General features: G+C 40.6%; 1 protein-coding gene across 1 annotated transcript in view; it reads left to right on the forward strand.

The window, feature by feature from the left end:
* The window catches only part of Lrpl (low density lipoprotein receptor-related protein-like protein), a 149,235-nt gene extending 130,186 nt beyond the window's left edge, over positions 1-19,049 (forward strand). The window contains exons 4-14 of the mRNA XM_028174660.2: positions 5,019-5,310; positions 5,434-6,017; positions 7,030-7,385; positions 7,787-8,020; positions 8,341-8,529; positions 8,741-8,947; positions 9,182-9,395; positions 11,273-11,500; positions 12,206-12,396; positions 13,402-13,624; positions 14,186-19,049. Coding sequence (XP_028030461.2) covers positions 5,019-5,310; positions 5,434-6,017; positions 7,030-7,385; positions 7,787-8,020; positions 8,341-8,529; positions 8,741-8,947; positions 9,182-9,395; positions 11,273-11,500; positions 12,206-12,396; positions 13,402-13,624; positions 14,186-14,293 — 2,826 coding nt within the window. The 3' untranslated portion in view covers positions 14,294-19,049. The remainder of the gene's footprint in view (positions 1-5,018; positions 5,311-5,433; positions 6,018-7,029; positions 7,386-7,786; positions 8,021-8,340; positions 8,530-8,740; positions 8,948-9,181; positions 9,396-11,272; positions 11,501-12,205; positions 12,397-13,401; positions 13,625-14,185) is intronic.
* Positions 19,050-19,154: the final 105 nt, after the last annotated feature.

Below are 19,154 nucleotides of genomic sequence, written 5' to 3' on the forward strand. Positions count from 1 at the left end.
GATCCGATTGCGTTCGCGGCAGCAGAGGCCCGGCTGCACGGCGCATTCCGCGTCGCGCAGAGGGCATTGCAGCTGGCCATCAGAAGAGCCAAGAACCAACACATGGAGGGTCTCTTGGAGACGCTAGATGAGGATCCGTGGGGGCGGCCCTATCATATGGTGCGCAATAAAATGCGCCCATGGGCCCCCCCCGACCACGGAGCGTCTCCAGCCTCAGCAGCTGCGGGACATCGTCTCGGTGCTTTTCCCGCAGGAGCGGGAGGGATTTGTCGCTCCCGCTATGGACGCGCCGCCGGACTACGACGGCGAAGTCCCTGCTGAGGTGCCCCATATAACGGGGGCGGAGCTCCGTGTGGCCGTTCGCAAAATGTGCGCGAAGGACACTGCACCCGGCCCGGATGGCGTCCATGGCCGGGTTTGGGCCTTGGCTCTTGGTGCCCTAGGGGGCCGACTCTTGAGACTTTACAACTCCTGCCTCGAGTCGGGACGGTTTCCTTCATCGTGGAGGACGGGCAGACTCGTGCTGTTGAGAAAGGAGGGGCGCCCGGCGGATACTGCCGCCGGGTACCGTCCCATCGTGTTGCTGGATGAGGTGGGCAAGCTGCTGGAACGCATTCTGGCAGCCCGCATCATCCAGCATCTGGTCGGGGTGGGACCCGATCTGTCGGCGGAGCAGTATGGCTTCCGAGAGGGCCGCTCAACGGTAGACGCGATCCTTCGCGTGCGGGCCCTCTCGGAGTAGGCCGTCTCCAGGGGTGGGGTGGCTTTGGCGGTGTCGCTCGATATCGCCAATGCGTTTAACACCCTGCCCTGGTCCGTGATAGGGGGGGGCGCTGGAACGACATAGAGTGCCCCCCTACCTTCGCCGGCTGGTGGGTTCCTACTTAGAGGACAGATCGGTCACGTGTACCGGACACGGTGGGATCCTGCACCGGTTCCCGGTCGTGCGCGGTGTTCCACAGCGGTCGACGCTCGGCCCCCTTTTGTGGAATATCGGGTATGACTGGGTGCTGAGAGGTGCCCTCCTCCCGGGCCTGTTACGCGGAAGACACGTTGGTCGTGGCCCGGGGGGGGAGTTTTGCTGAGTCTGCCCGTCTTGCTACGGCTGGGGTGGTGCATGTCGTCGGCAAAATTAGGAGATTGGGCCTCGACGTGGCGCTCAGTAAATCCGAGGCCATGTGGTTCCACAGGCCCCGGAGAGTGCCACCTGTCGATGCCCATATCGTGGTTGGAGGCGTCCGTATCGGGGTCGGGGTGCAGTTGAAGTACCTCGGCCTCATTCTGGACAGTCGTTGGACCTTCCGTGCTCATTTTCAGAACCTGGTCCCTCGTTTGTTGGGGGTGGCCGGCGCGCTAAGCCGGCTTCTGCCCAACGTCGGGGGCCTGACCAGGTGACGCGCCGTCTCTATACGGGGGTGGTGCGATCAATGGCCCTATACGGGGCGCCCGTGTGGGGCCAGTCCCTGGCCGTGGGGGTGGCGAAGCTGCTGCAACGGCCGCAACGCACCATCGCGGTCAGGGTCATCCGTGGTTATCGCACCATCTCCTTTGAGGCGGCGTGTGTACTGGCTGGGACGCCGCCTTGGGTTCTGGAAGCGGAGGCGCTCGCCGCTGACTATAAGTGGCGGGCTGAACTTCGTGCCCGGGGCGTGGCGCGTCCCAGCCCCAGTGTGGTCAGAGCGCGGAGGGCCCAATCTCGGCGGTCCGTGCTGGAGTCATGGTCCAGACGGCTGGCTGATCCTTCGGCTGGTCGTAGGACCGTCGAGGCGATTCGCCCGGTCCTTGTGGATTGGGTGAATCGTGACAGAGGACGCCTCACTTTCCGGCTCACGCAGGTGCTCACTGGGCATGGTTGTTTCGGTGAGTTCCTGCACCGGATCACAGCCGAACCGACGGCAGAGTGCCACCATTGTGGTTGCGACTTGGACACGGCAGAGCATACGCTCGTCGCCTGCCCCGCATGGGAGGGGTGGCGCCGTGTCCTCGTCGCAAAAATAGGAACCGACTTGTCGTTGCCGAGTGTTGTGGCATCGATGCTCGGCGACGACGAGTCGTGGAAGGCGATGCTCGACTTCTGCGAGTGCACCATCTCGCAGAAGGAGGCGGCGGGGCGCGTGAGAGACGTACAATCCCGCCGCCGTCGAGCGGGGGCCAGGGAGGCGGATCTCGCCCAAGCCCTGGCCCTCTAAGTGTTTCGGGTCCCCCTCACATGTCGGTCTGGGGACCGGCGAGGGGGGCCTAAGAAGACGACGTGCAAGCTGCTCTGCACGCGTTTTACGCAAGAGCATCCGGGTGATGGAAGGCCGGCTATCCTCGACCCACGCTGGTTCTGGCCCAGCGGGGTATTCCGTAGGGTAACCCACTCTAACCGGTGCCATCTAGGCGGGCTTCGGACAGTCTGCCGACCGAGAGGGCTGGTGGTCGTGGCGCCGACGACCGCCAGTCCGGCGTCCCGAGGGGGAGGGTGATGGGAGAGATGTGCTCCGCACTAAATGCTTCACTTTCCCCCCTTTGCCTTGTCATGAGTTCTGTCTCATGCGAGGTTTGGACGTTGGTTGTTGAGCGACAGGAGGTTTTAGTCAGTTCGACTCTGACATACCCCGCCCAGTATCCCCAGAAAAGGGCGGAAGTCCGGAGATTTCCTCCTGACCAAAAAAAAAAAAAAAAAATCTGGCCTGTTATGAAATTTTGTTAAAATTGTGAAAAAAGTAGAGGTACCACTACATCTAAGGGCTGAGAACCATTCGAATTCACAAGCGGTGGGAATAAACTATTAAGTTTTTATAGTCATAAGGGCTGACATTTTATTTTCTCTGTACAGTCGTAAAATGTTTGTCCATCAGCTTTTCAACTATCAGGTTGAACGTTCTAGGCAGTATGGTATTTTATTTTATATGCGACGGATTCCTTACTCCTTCCCGAATACCTTAGTCGTCCGTGAGTGACTACGAAAGCTAGAATTTTCAAAACGTCGTAATTAATATAATGATAAAAAAAAGGTAAGTAGGTAAATGAAAATGTAAAGATATTTTCGTTCACATAATATTATTCAGGGACATTGGATAAGCCGAATGTGTATTTGAACGATCGTTTTGACTTCGAAAGGGTTCCGTGTCTGTTCTGATAAGCACATGCCCGCCTTTTTTTAATTAGAGCTTGTCAGTATCTATATATTAATACGTGAAGCAAAAACTTTGTACCCCTATTTACGAAAATTGCGCAGACGGAGGAGTATGAAATTTCCCACACATATAGAGAATATAGAGAAGGAGTGCAGAATGTAATTTTTTTATTTTTATTATGAATAAATAGCACATTAAATCAATTAAGTAAAAACATTACCAAGTAAAACGGCCGTCTGGTGTAGTGGTAAGTGACATGGTCACTACACAAGGGGTCGCGGGTTCGAATCCCGCCAAGGGAAGATATTTGTATGATAAAATTAAATATAAATGTCTTTTCCAGGGTTATGGATGTCTATTAAATATATGTATGTGTATAATAAAAATCTTACATTTATTTCCGTTATCTGGTACCTGTAACACAAGTTCTTTACGAACTTAGCACGGGACCAGTTAACGTGGCGTGATTGTTAGTAAATATAAAAAAAAAAAAAAAATATTAAAAAATTTGACACAACACATATACATATATTATATAGACTCTATGTTTATTGTCAAACTTTTGTTATTGTTTAAAGTCTGTGATCAAATTGAGAATAATATAGTTTGTCTTTAATATTATTTGTCAATAGTGTAATCTTGTCGAAATCTGTGATTAGAAGTATAATAAGTCTTTGACAACAGCACCATAATAATGTTCAAACTTATAATTTCAATTAATTATCGTCGAATATCGACTACTGTGGTTCCACTGGTAATTTGAAATGCATCTTAAATTATTCCATTAGGGAAGGTATTGCAATGACATCTCGCTGACGGCTCGGAGTGACGTTTGAGAATATTAAAATTTAATTTAACGTTAGGCAATATAAAGAATATAAAAAATAATATTCGATAAAGTATTCAGCCAAACGTGCACTTGAGATAAAAATGTTAAGTTTGTAGATAAACGTTTATGAGCTATCTTTAAGTGTTTGAACGAAAACATCCAAAGAGTTCTCTTGGAATTATTTATGTTATTTTGGTTTCTAATTTAAAACAGATAGTTTAATAGGTTATTTCCATTAGAGACTTTTTTTTATTGCTTAGATGTGTGGACGAGCTCACAGCCCACCTGGTGTTAAGTGGTTACTGGAGCCCATAGACATCTACAACGTAAATGCGCCACACACCTTGAGATATAGTTCTAAGGTCTCAGTATAGTCCCACCCTTCAAACCGAAACGCATTACTGCTTCAAGGCAGAAGTAGGCGGGGCGGTGGTACCTACCCGTGCGGACTCGCAAGAGGTCCTACCACCAGTAATTACGCAAATTATAATTTTGCGGGTTTGATTTTTATTGCACGGTGTTATTCCTTCACCGTGAAAGTCAATTGTGAACATTTGTTGAGTTCGTATTTCATTAGAAAAATTGATACCCGCCAGCGAGATTCGAACACCAGTGCATCGCTCGATACGAATGCACCGGACGTCTTATCCTTTAGGCCACGACGACTTCAGAACTTATTGTGACTACAGACTACAGACTTATTGTGTACTTAGAGAGTAAAATTGCTAGTTGAAATCTTTCTGCGAGCATAATGAGTAACGTCATTAAAGTTTTCGTGTAACGATTCAAAAAATTTAGTACCTAACGTTTTGCTAATAGCTTTGCTATTAACCGTTTTGTAAATTTACTTCACTCTCAAACTTTCGCTGAATGGTTTTAAAAGTTTAAATACCTCGTATACCTTTTGAAATAAAGTAGAAATTTGAATAACTATGGAATTCGTAATCTCAACTTAATGTTTTGATTGTTAAACTTTTAAAGTATATATAAAATTTAAGTGAAATTATAGAAATAAAAACACGTTTATTATCATTTCGGAAAATTTCAAAATTTCCTTTTTGTTTCAGGTGTTATTTGATAGTTTTACCCTGGGTCGATTTACATCATTCACGGAAGACGGTTGCCCCGATGGCTACATGCAAATACAAGAAGCAAGTAGACCTCAAGTCGGAGGCTCTTGGTGCGGCACCTCATGGGGTCCTTCGATTTACTACAGCGAAACAAAATCGATAACACTCATCATAAGGCTTCTTCATTTGTCCAAAGAACAGAACAATTATAATTTCGATTTCAGAATGGCATACAAAGTTCTACGGAGAGAGCACGCCACAGTCAGATACGGCGGTACGCCTCTATTAGGTAAAAAAATATTTAGTTTATTACACGTGACGACATTATTACAGCACGTTCCAATTTCATTTGCAAATGTCGTCACCGTAAAATACGACGTCAACATTAAGCAATAACCATTTCTCATTTCAGAACGTCCCTTTTTCAAACTGAGACCTATAGCCGTCCCCGTAAACATTTCACGCGAAGATACGAATGCAAGGTCGACACGAACGCCCGAGTATTACCTCGGGGATTTGATCTCCGGAACTTATTGCTCCCGGATATTCAGCGACTGTGATCGTAAAAACTGTAGGTTACAATCGCCGAATTTCCCTGGCGTTTACCCGAGAAATTTGACGTGTTACTATGCTGTGCGACAACACGAGGTGCCTCAGGGTAAACACGCCTTGATTGTGGTGAAACAGCCTAACGGGCAGTTGATTTCTATAAGGAGTCAGAAGGCTTTGTATGCAGCCCAACAAGAACGGGGTAACAACGGAAGAGAACTGAAATTTTGGCAACAGTGTGACGAGGTTCAGGATTACGTTACGGTATACGATGGCTACACAACTAGAGACCCTGTCGTGCTAAGGTTTTGTGGAGGCGGTGTGGCTGTCCCAGAAGCGATATCGAGTGGACCTGAGTTACTAGTCGAATTCACTACGTCCCCATTTGGCACATTCCTTCAGCCAGCAACTTTACAATCACTACATGGGTTTCAACTTGAAGTTGAAGTAGGTATTTCAATTTAAAAAAAATAAAAATAATAATAATTATACGTTCTTAGTACATATTTAGGATTTGAATAAATGATAAGAGAATTTATTTTTTAACATTATCAATCATTCATTGTTCATTCGTTTTTCTACAGGTTCATTACAAACTTTAAAGACACTTTCATCATTTGTTTTTCAAAATAGTATTTGTTTCAAAGATAAATTTTCTTTTCTAAAAACCAAAGCGTTCTCTCGTAAACGTGTAAAAGTATGGGAATATTTTTTTAAGAAAACACTCCATAATAATAGTCCACTCATAATTTGGAAATCATCCAAACTGTAATTAACATCGAAGATAGTTTTTCTATCTCATTGAGAATCCCAGATTTTTTTAAACCTGTTAATAGAATCCTCGTTAAAATATCTACGATTGCTAAAAGCTTTTCATCATAAGGATCGAATTAGTTTTAAGCTGCAATCCAAATGTCTGAGCACGAGTTGCAAATAGTGTTTTTCTTTGAATTCTGGCTGCATTTGAATTCATTAGGAACAACTAAGCCACTATTACCGCTCCAACATTAGACTCGCTGTAATCTTTCCGTATACTCGTTGCTTTAAAATTAGGTTAATGGACTAATGTATTATCGTGATGTTTAAAACGTTCGTTTGCAGTGAATAATAATAAATCAAGCAGTGCCCCGGAGGCGTAGGTTGGGTCTCTGCCAAAGTGTAATTAGTAACGCAGGCTCGCATGGACATAGTAATGGAACAAGAGAACTCGTCCACATTGTTTAAACCTATGAATTCGGGACGCGACCCCAAAATTTTTATCCTTAAAATTTTAATTGGATAGGGAAAAAAGGGAAAAATTTAACAACTGCGCCATTGATTTCATTATTAATCTCGAAATAAGGACGACATAATTGGCTCCCTAAAACAGCACCGCTCCCGTTACCTCGTTCGTCCATTAGTTTTGATTAACGACGCCGAGGGTCCTTGTTACGGTTATCATAATATTAATCAATTTTAGGTCAGGTTCGTTGATCAACAGTCGCCTACATACGCGAAAAACAAGAGAACTTGCGAATTCTGGATCCGAGGGACAGGTCGAGGTGTTTTGGAGCATCCGCAACATTCTTTACCGCCGAACACCACGTGCCTTTATCACATGCAAGGGATTGACACCTCCGGGCCTTCGGGACGCCACATAATTTACAGACGGCCGTCGTTTTCGGCTCCACGATTCAGGGTTTGGTTTTCGGTATTGAAATTTTATGTGACCAACGCTCTGAACCCTAACTTGCCCGAGGACGAATACTGCGGAAGCCATTTTAATATATGGGATGGTCCGATGAGAATATCGCCTGGTTGCAGCGATATATTTTGGTGAGGATGTTTTTTTTAGTTTCACTGATTTTGAGTAATGCTGCTTTTCACATTTTATCGGATACGTTTTGTTAGACAAAGTATATCTGTACATTATCATGATATATAATATTGTGTACGTTGTTGTATGTGATTATAGATACATATATACCGTGTTTATATATGTATGAAGTATTATTATCAGTTTGGTTATTTTCATATTAAGTTATGCACCTACCACAGGATTCTCTACACCACCCTTGGTTGGCTGGTAGAGAATGCCTCAGGCATTAAGTCCGCTATTGTACTTCTATGCATTAAGTTAAATAAATAAATAAATCTGTAAAAATATTTGTAAAGATATTGGGATCTTACATTAATTAAAAACGAATAGATCAAACAGGTTCTTACGACCCTTTCAGTGACAAAGAGCGATCAGTCCAAATGTCAAGAGCGACATCCCCTCAATCAGTAATTGTGGGTCGACCTCCTACGAATGCAACACTCATAGCCAGATTCTGCAGGGAAAGAGCACCTAGGACATGCGAACATGCACTGCTGAAAAAATCCAGAGCCTGCACGAAAACAGAAAGCTTCCTTTCCAAGGGCGATTCTTTAACTTTGGAATTGAAGTTAACTCAAGGAACAGCTTTGAAGTTAGTGATTTTGTTTCATCCATATGTCTATCATGAACCACTGGCCCTGTTTTGTCAGCCACATGCTTAATGAATATTTATCGACCATTCATTTGCATTACATAAGAAAAATAAGTATACTTTGTGAATCTGATAAAACTAAATGTTGGCACACTCGTTTGGTGAATAAAGTCACGAGTTACCATTATTCGTACGTCAAATGGTGAACTAAATTTCAACTATGGAGTAAAAGACAAGAATGATTTTTTGTGTGCTAGAGTAGCTGCTAAATGGTATCTTTTTTCCTGTACCATTGTTTATGTACTGGTTTTCAATTTCAGACCGGTGTTCTTCAAGGCATTATACGAATTCGTAGATCTACACCAAGATGGCGAGCCTTGGGGTCGTGGTCCGTGCTCTCGACGATTTGCCTCACGATCCTTTCCTGAAGCTCCTCCCGATCCACCCATTAATTTTTCTTCACCGAGAGACGTGTTCTTGTATGGACGAGGTGGTGCCAGAAATATTAGGTAGGAATATTTCTATGTATTATTACATTGTCGATTTGTGTTACTAATATCGGCGTCCATAGTCAGAATTGACCTAATTATATTATTCAAATATCTATAACTTTAAAAAAAATAATAGGATTGCTATTTTTATGATTTCGGCTCATTCGTTATCTATTATGCTCAAACAAATTAAGAACTTTTTATATTATAATTAATTTTCTGATTCTAGTTGCACGTATCGCTTCGAAGCAAATCCTGGTGAAGTGGTCAGACTAAGGGTTTGGGGTGTTCGAAGTGGTGGCAGATTGTGTCGATCGGTGCATTCCGCCCACGCACCCTGGTATCGATGCGCCGGTGACCTCACAGCAGCTGTGAGGATATTCGACAGACCTTGGAAAAACATTGGCTCTGGGATACCGAGAGATTGCTTGTGCAGGTTAGTAGTCTGTTTATTAACAATCCTTTTGACATATCGGAAAACAGTAACTTATTAACAATTCTGATATCGAATATCAATTATCAGCAACAGATCAACAATCATAAGCAAACAGTGAACAGGAATTAATTCAAACACGCTTGAAGCGGCATTAAATTTACAAGAACACATTTTATAGCAACATCTTGTATTTCTTCCAATAAGATCTGAATGTTGCTGTTTCAAATGTTTCAGTGACGTCGGTGACTACGAGTTCGTGTCTTCGTCAACTGTGGCCGAGCTGAAATTCGATGTGGTGAATATGACGGCGACGGATGACTTTCGATCTTTTGGCTTCGAAGCGTCTGTAGAGTTTGTCAGATACGATTCCGTTTGTGAAAGTACACATCGAGTGTACGGAGCCAGTGGAGAACTTAGATTATCCGCTACATTACCGGACTCAGAAGCAGTAAGTTCAGAACATATTTGAAGCCAGAAAGTGCTTAGTTTAAGCGACCACTTAAGAATCAGTTTTAGTTAGCATAGATACCTTGAACGTTTTACTATCTACAATATGATTATTATATTTTTCAGTTCGGTCAAGTTCAACGAACATTGCTTACTTGTCGTACTTACCCTTTGTAACCCTAATTATGTCTATTGTGTAAGCGGCTGGCGATAGATTTGATTCCCCCCTGTGAAGCTTCACGAGAAGCCACTTAGGCCCGGTTCCAAAAAATAACGAATCGTCATTGTATTATAACAACTAATCGTAATCATGCTACCAATACGTAGCCGTATATTAGCGTTCCACAACTATTTTACTTGCCGCGTTACCTACGAGCATCCGTCGGCGCGCTGCTTACTAACGAATCCCTCTGCGTTTCGGTAATGCAAATGATTGTGTTACAAAGATCCTTTAGAAATAAAACTCTTTTCAAAATACATAAGTTTTTATTAGTATTTTTACATAAATATTTTAAAATAATATAAATTAATTGTAATTCATCACATATGTAATTTTATTTGAACATTCACAATTTAAAAACAGTTACTTTAGTTTTAACTGTAAAGTGAACAAAACGCCATGAAGAGACAAAGGAAACGCCAGATGTCGGCCGGACCGCGCCAAAATACCAAAAAAAACTGATAAATTGTAATGTAAGGGAGATATTCCATGATTCCTAGAATTAAAATAAACTAGTAAATACTATTTTCATGTAATCACTTGTTAAATAGTTAACTACTTCATAAAATACCAATTAACAGCTGGCATTAAAAATACGAGCCTGGTTCCTTTTACCTTTAAAAAAGGATAAATTTCACCTAACAGTAATTGCACAGACTGCTTGTCGAGCCGAAATCTTAGTTGAAACTCCTGATTATCGAGCTCTGAATAATAATTGATTCTTGTTTTATACACTCTATTACTTCGCGTATCATCACTTGAATCGTCGCTTGAATTCAGTAACATTAAAACTTCGTTATCACTTTCTGATCTCGACATTTTAAAAGAAAAAACACAAACACAAAAATTCCAAAGCACAACCGAACAAAATCGGTAGGTTAAAAAATGCTCTACGCGTCGTAGTTGTGACAGCTCACTGATATTTCTAAAATAATATAGGAACACTACAGACAACAGTCTCCATACAAAACGCAGTACGAACCGTTATGTTAGCCCTCCCATCCGTTAGTAGCAAGTCATCAGTAATTTTAAAAACGAGTCGTTTTTATAGGAACTATTTTGTCCTACGATTCGTAGATATTGTAACGGATCGTAATATAAAACGATTCGTTTTTTGGATATTGGAACCGGGCGTTAGTGTAGTATGCATTATATATTTTTGGTTGTGAGTACATCGCCTTAAGACCCTCTTCTTACGACAAGATAGGAAAGCATTGCCACTCTAGTATAGTCCTGATAACGGTAAACCCGTAAATTTTGAAATTACTGGTAGAGCCGTCGGAGTAGATTTACAGCTATGCGCTCCGATTTTAACCATGACATAGCTATTATGCAATTCTACTGACACTCTGACGACTAATATCTCTAGGTGGTGGTAGGTAGTTGTATTCACATGATTTATGTTGGCTCCGGTAATCTTTTGACACGAAGTGGGCCGTGAGCTTGCTTACAGATAGCTATAAAAACGCAACTATTAATCGCTCCTTCAAGTTGAGGCTTTCAGCAATTATGTCATTGTGTTCTAGGGTTTCTTCACGAGGTTTGGTCAAAAAACAAATGATAGTTGAAACACTTAATCTGTGTGGCTTAATTATCTATGCCAGCTTTCTCGGATAGATTCCGCAGATGGAGACTGATCCCACTTTCATTTATTTTAGGAGCATTGTGAACATCGCCCTTGGCTAATAGATCCATCGCCGGGTCATTATCTCTACTTACAAGTGCGCGGATCAATCATCAGTGAACCAACGTTGGACAACTTTACTCTTCTCAACAATATCACAGTAGCACCAGATTTAAGGCACTTGTGCAGAGCACAAAACAGAATCGCCGTTTACGCTGGAGGGCTAATGCCCGTTTACATATGCCCCGGGTCTACTGAACAAGTAAGAAAAAGCTATTACTGAATAGCAGATAAGGTTGCCTTCTTTTCGTGAAAATATTGAATTTCTTCAGTTTTTACTTCGATACGATTTCATTGAAAACAGATAAGCCTCAACAGGATAATAAGCCATTATTTATATTTCTCATTAATATGACAAGTCGATGAAAGCCTACTGCTGTCATGCCAATAGACTCTACTCTTAGATTTAACAGACGATAATGATGTATATCATTAAAAAGAGTTCTCACAAAACATATTCAGTCATAATGTTACACCTCTTAGAATTGTTTAATTGACGTAACACAGAATTCATATTATAATACCTCGTTGTTTCTGTAAGATTTTGCTTGTGTTTTAGTTATTAGTTCATAGCTACTTAGCAGCCAACGAATACTGGCTGGCTTCCTGCAACAAAAGGAGTTATAAGCTCTGGGATAATTTAATACGTCACTAAGACCAAGTGCGGGGAAGCTCACTTTATTCCTAAATCTAACTGAACTGCTGTACAGAACAATATAAATGCATTTTTGAATCAACAATCAGTGATCCGTAATTTGTCAGTTTGTCAACACATTGGATACCGAAAAATCACACAAAAACCTGTGTCAAAAATAGGGCAGCGCGCAATTCTCTTCGAGCGTTTTAAGGTTTTCTTAAGAATAATTTGCAGAGACACAGAGATCATATCTGTATCTCTAATTTTCAGGATACAGAAGAGGTAGTAGAAATTTTCTCTGAAGGCTGGTCTAAGGATGTAGACGAACTTGCTCGACACGTGCTACAACCCGGACCTTCTCCTGACCGATTCGACTTGGAGTTCCCGCGCTCTTTAGCTGTTGAACTCATCGCTGTAGAAGCCGGAAATTACTTTGTTTCGTGGCTAGAACTCTCTAAGAGGTATACCTGCGTCTTTCACCGTCTGTGAATTTGATTAGTAGCTATTTATTGAATAAGTAGCTTTATTACTGGTGGTAGGACCTCTTGTGAGTCCGCGCGGGTAGGTACCACCACCCTGCCTATTTCTGCGTGAAGCAGTAATGCGTTTCGGTTTGAAGGGTGGGGCAGCCGTTGTAACTATAGATGAGACCTTAGAACTTATATCTCAAGGTGGATGGGGCAGCCGTTGTAACTATAGATGAGACCTTAGAACTTATATCTCAAGGTGAGTGGCGCATTTACGTTGTGGATGTCTATGGGCTCCAGTAACCACTTAACACCAGGTGAGGTGGGCTGTGAGGTCGTCCACCCATCAAAGCAATAAAAAAAAGCTATAACAAGCGACTGTTTACTTATACATAGCTTCGAATGCAGTTGCCGTGATGTCAAGAAAGTGACAACTTTTTTGATATGATGAACATCCTGCTTGCCCGAAGGTGAAAGCGATCGAGTTAGCCCGCAATTTTTAAATTTTCGTATCTACCTACATTGCACATATTATTCAACGGGTTCATACCACGATTTTCACATATTAGGAGTTCCAAATATGTATATCGCTTATATTTCAAACGCCATGATCTCGGGCAGACGGAAGACTGCGGGTAGGATGTTAAGAGCAGACAAATCTGTCCACCATTTTTCTAGATGATAAGTGTGTACAAGTAACTGTAGCTGTCTTTATTATTATTATTTTTTTATTGCTTAGGTGGATGGACGACCCCTTTTTTTATTGCCCTTGTAGGCAGACGTGCATACGGCTCGCCTGATGGGTGGGTGGTTACCGTCGCCCATGGACTTCAGCAATGCCACGGGCAGAGCCAAGTGCTGCTTACCGATAGCTCACTGATTTTATGTGGTTACCAGAGCTTATAGACATCTACAACCTTAGCATATGAGTTCTAAGGTCTGCGTTTTGACAGTACAACGGCTGTCCCTTCAAAACGTTTGGGCTGTCTTACGTTTCAGAGAGGCAAGCGGGCCGGGCAGCGTGTTCGCGCTATCGGGCGAGTGCACGCACCGGTGCGCGTCTCTGGACGCGTGCATCGCCGCGGCGCTGTGGTGCGACGGCGTGGCGCACTGCCCGCACGGCGACGACGAGCGCCTGGCGCACTGTTCGGCACTGCTGCGTCTGCCCGCGCACTACGCACTAGCGCTGCTGGCCTTCGCCGCACTCACCGGCTGCGCACTGGTCAGTTTCCGCCCATACTCCTTCCTTTCTTACCTATTACCTTCCGCGGGTGGGGTAAGCTGTGTAACTATACTTAGGACCTTAGAACTTATATCTCAAGATGGGTGGCGCATTTACGCTGTGGATGTCTATGGGCTCCAGTAATCACTTAACACCAGATGGGCTGTGAGCTCGTCCACCCATCTAACCAATAAAAAAAAGCTCGAATCAAATTCTTGCATCGGTCTCGGCAGTCTGTTCTAAATCTTCCCGCGTCATGCCCAAGACGCCCAATTCTAATTCTACTGAGCGACGCCAACTTGTTCTGGGACGGCCTCTCTTCCTTTTGACACTTTCCAGGTCAGTGCTCTCTTGGATAGTTGTTTTTTTTACCTTATACCTTTAAACGAGCAATTCTTGCATATTAATATAATATATGTATATAATCTGAATCTCGGAAACGGCTCCAACGATTTTCATAAAATTTAGTATACAGGGGATTTCGGGGCAATAAATCGATCTAGCTACGATTTATTTTCAGAAAATGTTGTTTTATTAATTAGTAAATTTCGAAAATCACAGGTGGCAGTTACCAGGTCGTGTCGGCGTCGTCGTTCAGCGCTCCAGCAGAGATTGAAAAGTCTCTCTTCAGACACCGCCATTTTCGACGAGAAAGAAGTGATTTGCTGACCAAGCGAGGACTCTGTGCGTTACGTTGAAATCGACAGAGTCACCACTGTGTGACCGCTCAGCACAGAGTCCTGGATCAAATGTTGGCGTTGGCCTTTGTCTCCAACGCGGAATACTTCCAAACGATTGACCACATGCTGGTCAACGGCTGTTACGTTCGAAATTCACGGTAATTAACGATTGAAATATAAACGAAACGACGATTATTTAAATTTGAGATCAAACTCCATTAGGTGTTGTGATAATGTAAATAATAGAGTAGGTACATAAAGTGTTTAGATTGAAAAATAAAAATACATTTCGGACCAAATGCAGTCGATCGGCGACCATACATTGGTCATATATAAATATATCTTATGTTATTTTATTTCTTAATAAAAATAGTATTTTGTTGTTTTTGACACGCTTTTATCAAGCTATGATATATATTTTTGTTTGTATGTAACGTAATCTTTGAACGTCATTTTCACAGAACCCTAACCGTGTGTCTTAACTTGCACACGCATCAAGACCGATGACAATGCAATAATTTTATAACTTCGCTTTAATATCCTGACTAATATCAGCATGATAAGAAAAAAATTAAAATAATAAAAAAATATTTAAATAAAAAAAAATAAAAAAAACTACTTGGGTTTGCTATTTAAGTGTGTTTTTTTAGTTTTCGATCTAATATTATATGTATAGTTTTTAATTTTCCTTTTGTTTGTTTACGATAAGCGGCATGACGCGAAATTCGGTCTTTCTATACGCACAATCCGATAAAGCTTGACCGATTGACGTTTTTGCAAAAATGCAATCGTTTTCAGGGCCTGTTGTTACACTAGATTAAACTTTATTAAGATTAAAATTTATTATTATTTTTCAACTAGTCATTATTGAAAAAGACGTTTTATGTAACTAGACGGAATAGACTACAGAGTCTAGTAGATAGTATGTTATTGTCGGACGAGTTAACTTTCATCCCAAAAAAATCTTATACATATTATCTTTAAAAAGTATTTTTGTTGTGAAAATATGGTGATTAATATACACGTAATAATAACACTGCCATTAAATTTTAAATGTTGTTGTTAAATATGTATTGTTTTTTTGCCGTGACGTACATTTGGATTTCCTAGAAGTGGAGCCTAGTAAATTAAATGTTTATTTAAATTAAATTTTCCACTCCATGCCTCAGAGGTGGCATTCTTATTGCGGTGGCTATGGACCGTCTATTCGTTATGAAAATCAATGTACTATCTAGATCATATTATACTTACAATGTTTTTTTTTTAAATCACTAAAGACAACGACATCAATTGTTGTGGTTTTCGTTGTTCAGTAATAATAATTCCCAAATGTACTAGTCGAAAGAAAAATCGAAAAGAAAATACGGGTGGGTAATTTCAGTCCATCATCGTGCATATTTCTGCCAAAAAGCAGTTATATGTTCCGGATCGAAGGATTGGACCGCCGATTTGCAATTAAGGCTTTAATCGCTCGTCTTAAGGTAGGTGATGGGATTTATATCACGACATCTATTGGTTTCGATAACCATTGAAAATCTGATTTCCTATGTGCTCATTCGCACATGCCTACCTTAAGAAATAAAGTAAAAAAATAGAAAACCGTTTTAGGATGCATCGTAATTTCTTTCTTCATTGGATAATCAGATTGGACATACTCGTTTTATGTACAATGGAATATAGGCTCCAAAAAGACTAGTTGTCATGTTTTAGAAAGCAAATTCATTTTCGACATCCATTCCTTTTCGTCATCATCCTAATAAACGAAATGTAAATAATAAACTATTCATATCTTAGAAGTATAATAAAGTGATAATTAATCATATATTTTATCTTTTGTTTCCAAAGGAAATTACGGAAGAGTTTGTTAAAATATCTCGTTAACTATTAGATGAAAGTAGGTTTTGATCTCAATTACTAATAAGGTAGGTAATAATAAAATTTGAATTATGTTAAAAATTAGGTGAATAAAAATAAAGCGAAGTCAGCGTTATTCTCTGGTGTATCTCCGTGCCTTGGTGACACACGAAAAAACGACAAAGGTTTTGGTTTTGTTAAATTACTTCATATTATGTGTTAGGTTACTTAAATATTTTCATAATTTCAGAGATTACAGGTGTTAATAGTTCTGAGTATATAAACCGGTAAAGGAGATTGATACCCAAACATTCATATGACCCTTAAATAATTTATGTTAAGTAAAGAAAAAAATGTAAAATAATAATTGAACGTAATAAATAAAAATTGAGATCAAAATGGATAAATAGCAAATTTTTAGATAGGAAAATTAAAATTAAGCATTCAAAAGTGTTCTTTACGTAATAATTTATACATTATGTTTATTAAATTAATGTAATATTAAGTAATCAAAATTTGAAAGCAAAATTTCGTAGTTATTATTTTAGTATAACTATTATTTGCTTTCGATACAACGGGAAGATCTTTATCTTTGAATATGTACGTGACCATGTACGACTTTTCTAAGTGTGTTTATCTCTGAACACTTACGCGGTTTGACGTTTTCGATGACTGTTTACATATTGTATTTGAGTGGGTCCATGGATGGTTTATAATCCAAGATCCCAGGGCCCCCAGACGTCACGTATTTTCTGACGAACGAAATGTGGCCGATTGCGTAGTGTTAGTATGTAGTAGGAACGCATGCCTACCTGCTACCTTGCTTAGACGGCCAATTTTCAGGTATCAGGTACTCAAGGTACATAAAATCATTTCCTACCTCACGTAAATTCTGAAAGCAGATTTTTACGTATATTTTAGGCAATATCCTTAAAAATAAGTCGCCAATACTGCCAGACACTTTCCGTCGGCCGAATCGCTTTGCAGACGCTTTAAAGCTCCCAAAATAATGACCTAACTTTACGTAAATTCTGACAGCTGTAGTTACATACATAGATACCAACACTACGCAATCGGCCACATTTCGTTCGTCAGAAAATACGTGGCGTCTGGGGGCCCTGGGATCTTACTCTATAAGGTTTGCAAACCGATTTGCGATCAGATTAGAAATTTCTATTTTTTTTCCAGGTCCCGCTAGTTCGCTATTAAAAACCGTTTTGTGACGACAGTTTCAAATGGTTTGTTTTACAGGCGGTAGAACACTAAAACTCCAAACTGTCCTGATAAATTAATAATCCAAGTTCAAATTTAAAGGATTACTATTTTTGTTGTTTTAGTTAAATCGAGAATCGTGTATGGCATCCAGACTGTACTCATAGTTTCTGCATCAACTGCCGGCAGTAGGTAGTATTTACGTTGCGATATTTACTGGTTTAGGTGACCGATTAAAACTAGATGAGCCTTGGGTTCCTCTATCGATCCAAATTCTTGTGTCGACTCCAATGTCGGATATCACGATTCAACAAAGCATCAGCTTTTACTATACACTTTTCTCCCATCGTTCTCGTATTACAGTAATTCATACCGTCTCGACAACGTTGTTGTTCGAGGTCTATAATTCATCACATTAAATTCCTTGGTCTTGGCCTCTTGGCCTCTTGTCCTCTGTTTTCCCGGTAACTATTAGCGCACGGAGTTTTCCACCGAGATATTGTAGAAAAAATAATAATACCTAATGTACATATTTCGTAATATAAATAATCGCAACATTTATTATTGTTCTTCATCAAACACGATAACAAAGGTTTACTTCAATGTGCTTTGTTCTAATGTTTACTTTTTTTGTCTTGTACAAATATTGTTCGTTCTTGTATGACGCAATGCTGTTAGTACATACAATGTTACATAACACATTTCTAACAAAAAAAGGTCACAGGAGACCGCGCTTAATCTCTTAGCTACTAGTTCATTAGATCAAAGATAAACCGGTTCTGAAGGAGTTTTTGCCTAATACGAAGACAGCCGATATTGTTGGTAAGACCCGATAAAGTGGTTACAGGTAACAGGTAATCTGGTTGAGGGTGGTGTCATACTAAAGGTGTATGATCATCTAACAAAGCATAATTCAAATAATGTTTCAAAATGCGATTATAATAAGAATATAAATAAAATAATAGATAAATTAGTTTCCAAAAACAAACTGATCAGCCCGATTCAATTATCCTTATTAGTGCTGAACTTATTTCCACATATTTTGCAGAAATCGCTAAAGGATTTTTAAAAAAAAGTAAAAAACTTTGACTTAAAAAAAACAAAATTCAATCCTAAATCCACAGTAAAATAATTTTAGTTATTTATAAATTTTATTGACTTAATACAAACATTATACGACATGCGCACGATAAGACACGTACGTACAGATCAAAGTGCACAATAGTCGGTAATTCGACGTTTCGCGCTTTATACGCATTGATAGAGAGAGAAGAATACTGACTCAAATAATTACATGAAGTTTTTCTTGAACTTGAAATACCAATTGTGTATTGTTAACGTTGTTCACTTTACAATCGCTGGTCTACTGCGTAACGTTGAAAAAGTCTTCCCGTTTTTTCGAATAGTACGATAAATTATTTTTAGAATTTGATTAGAGCATTCGTATCGTCTTCCATAATGTATGCGATTACAAGATTTCTTTTAACAGAAAATCGTAGTTAATTTACGCCATATCAGACGATTTCAAAAGTTATATAACTAATCAAGATAATATCCCGGAAGACAATAATGATGGATAATAGAATATAAGCAGAGATGATTTATTTCACGTTCAGAGAAAGTTGTTATGAAGAATAATGGAAAAGTTTTTAAAAATAAAAAATATTTACCGCATGTAATTTGATGTTGTTTTATTTTTCTGACCTACTCTTATACTCTCCTCTCTCCATACTCTCCTCATGCTGCCTTCCTAATTTTCGAGGTTTGCAATCTTCCAGAACCCT

Source organism: Bombyx mandarina, chromosome 10, assembly GCF_030267445.1.
Source record: "Bombyx mandarina strain Sakado chromosome 10, ASM3026744v2".
In the NCBI taxonomy this organism is placed as follows: Eukaryota; Metazoa; Arthropoda; class Insecta; order Lepidoptera; family Bombycidae; genus Bombyx; species Bombyx mandarina.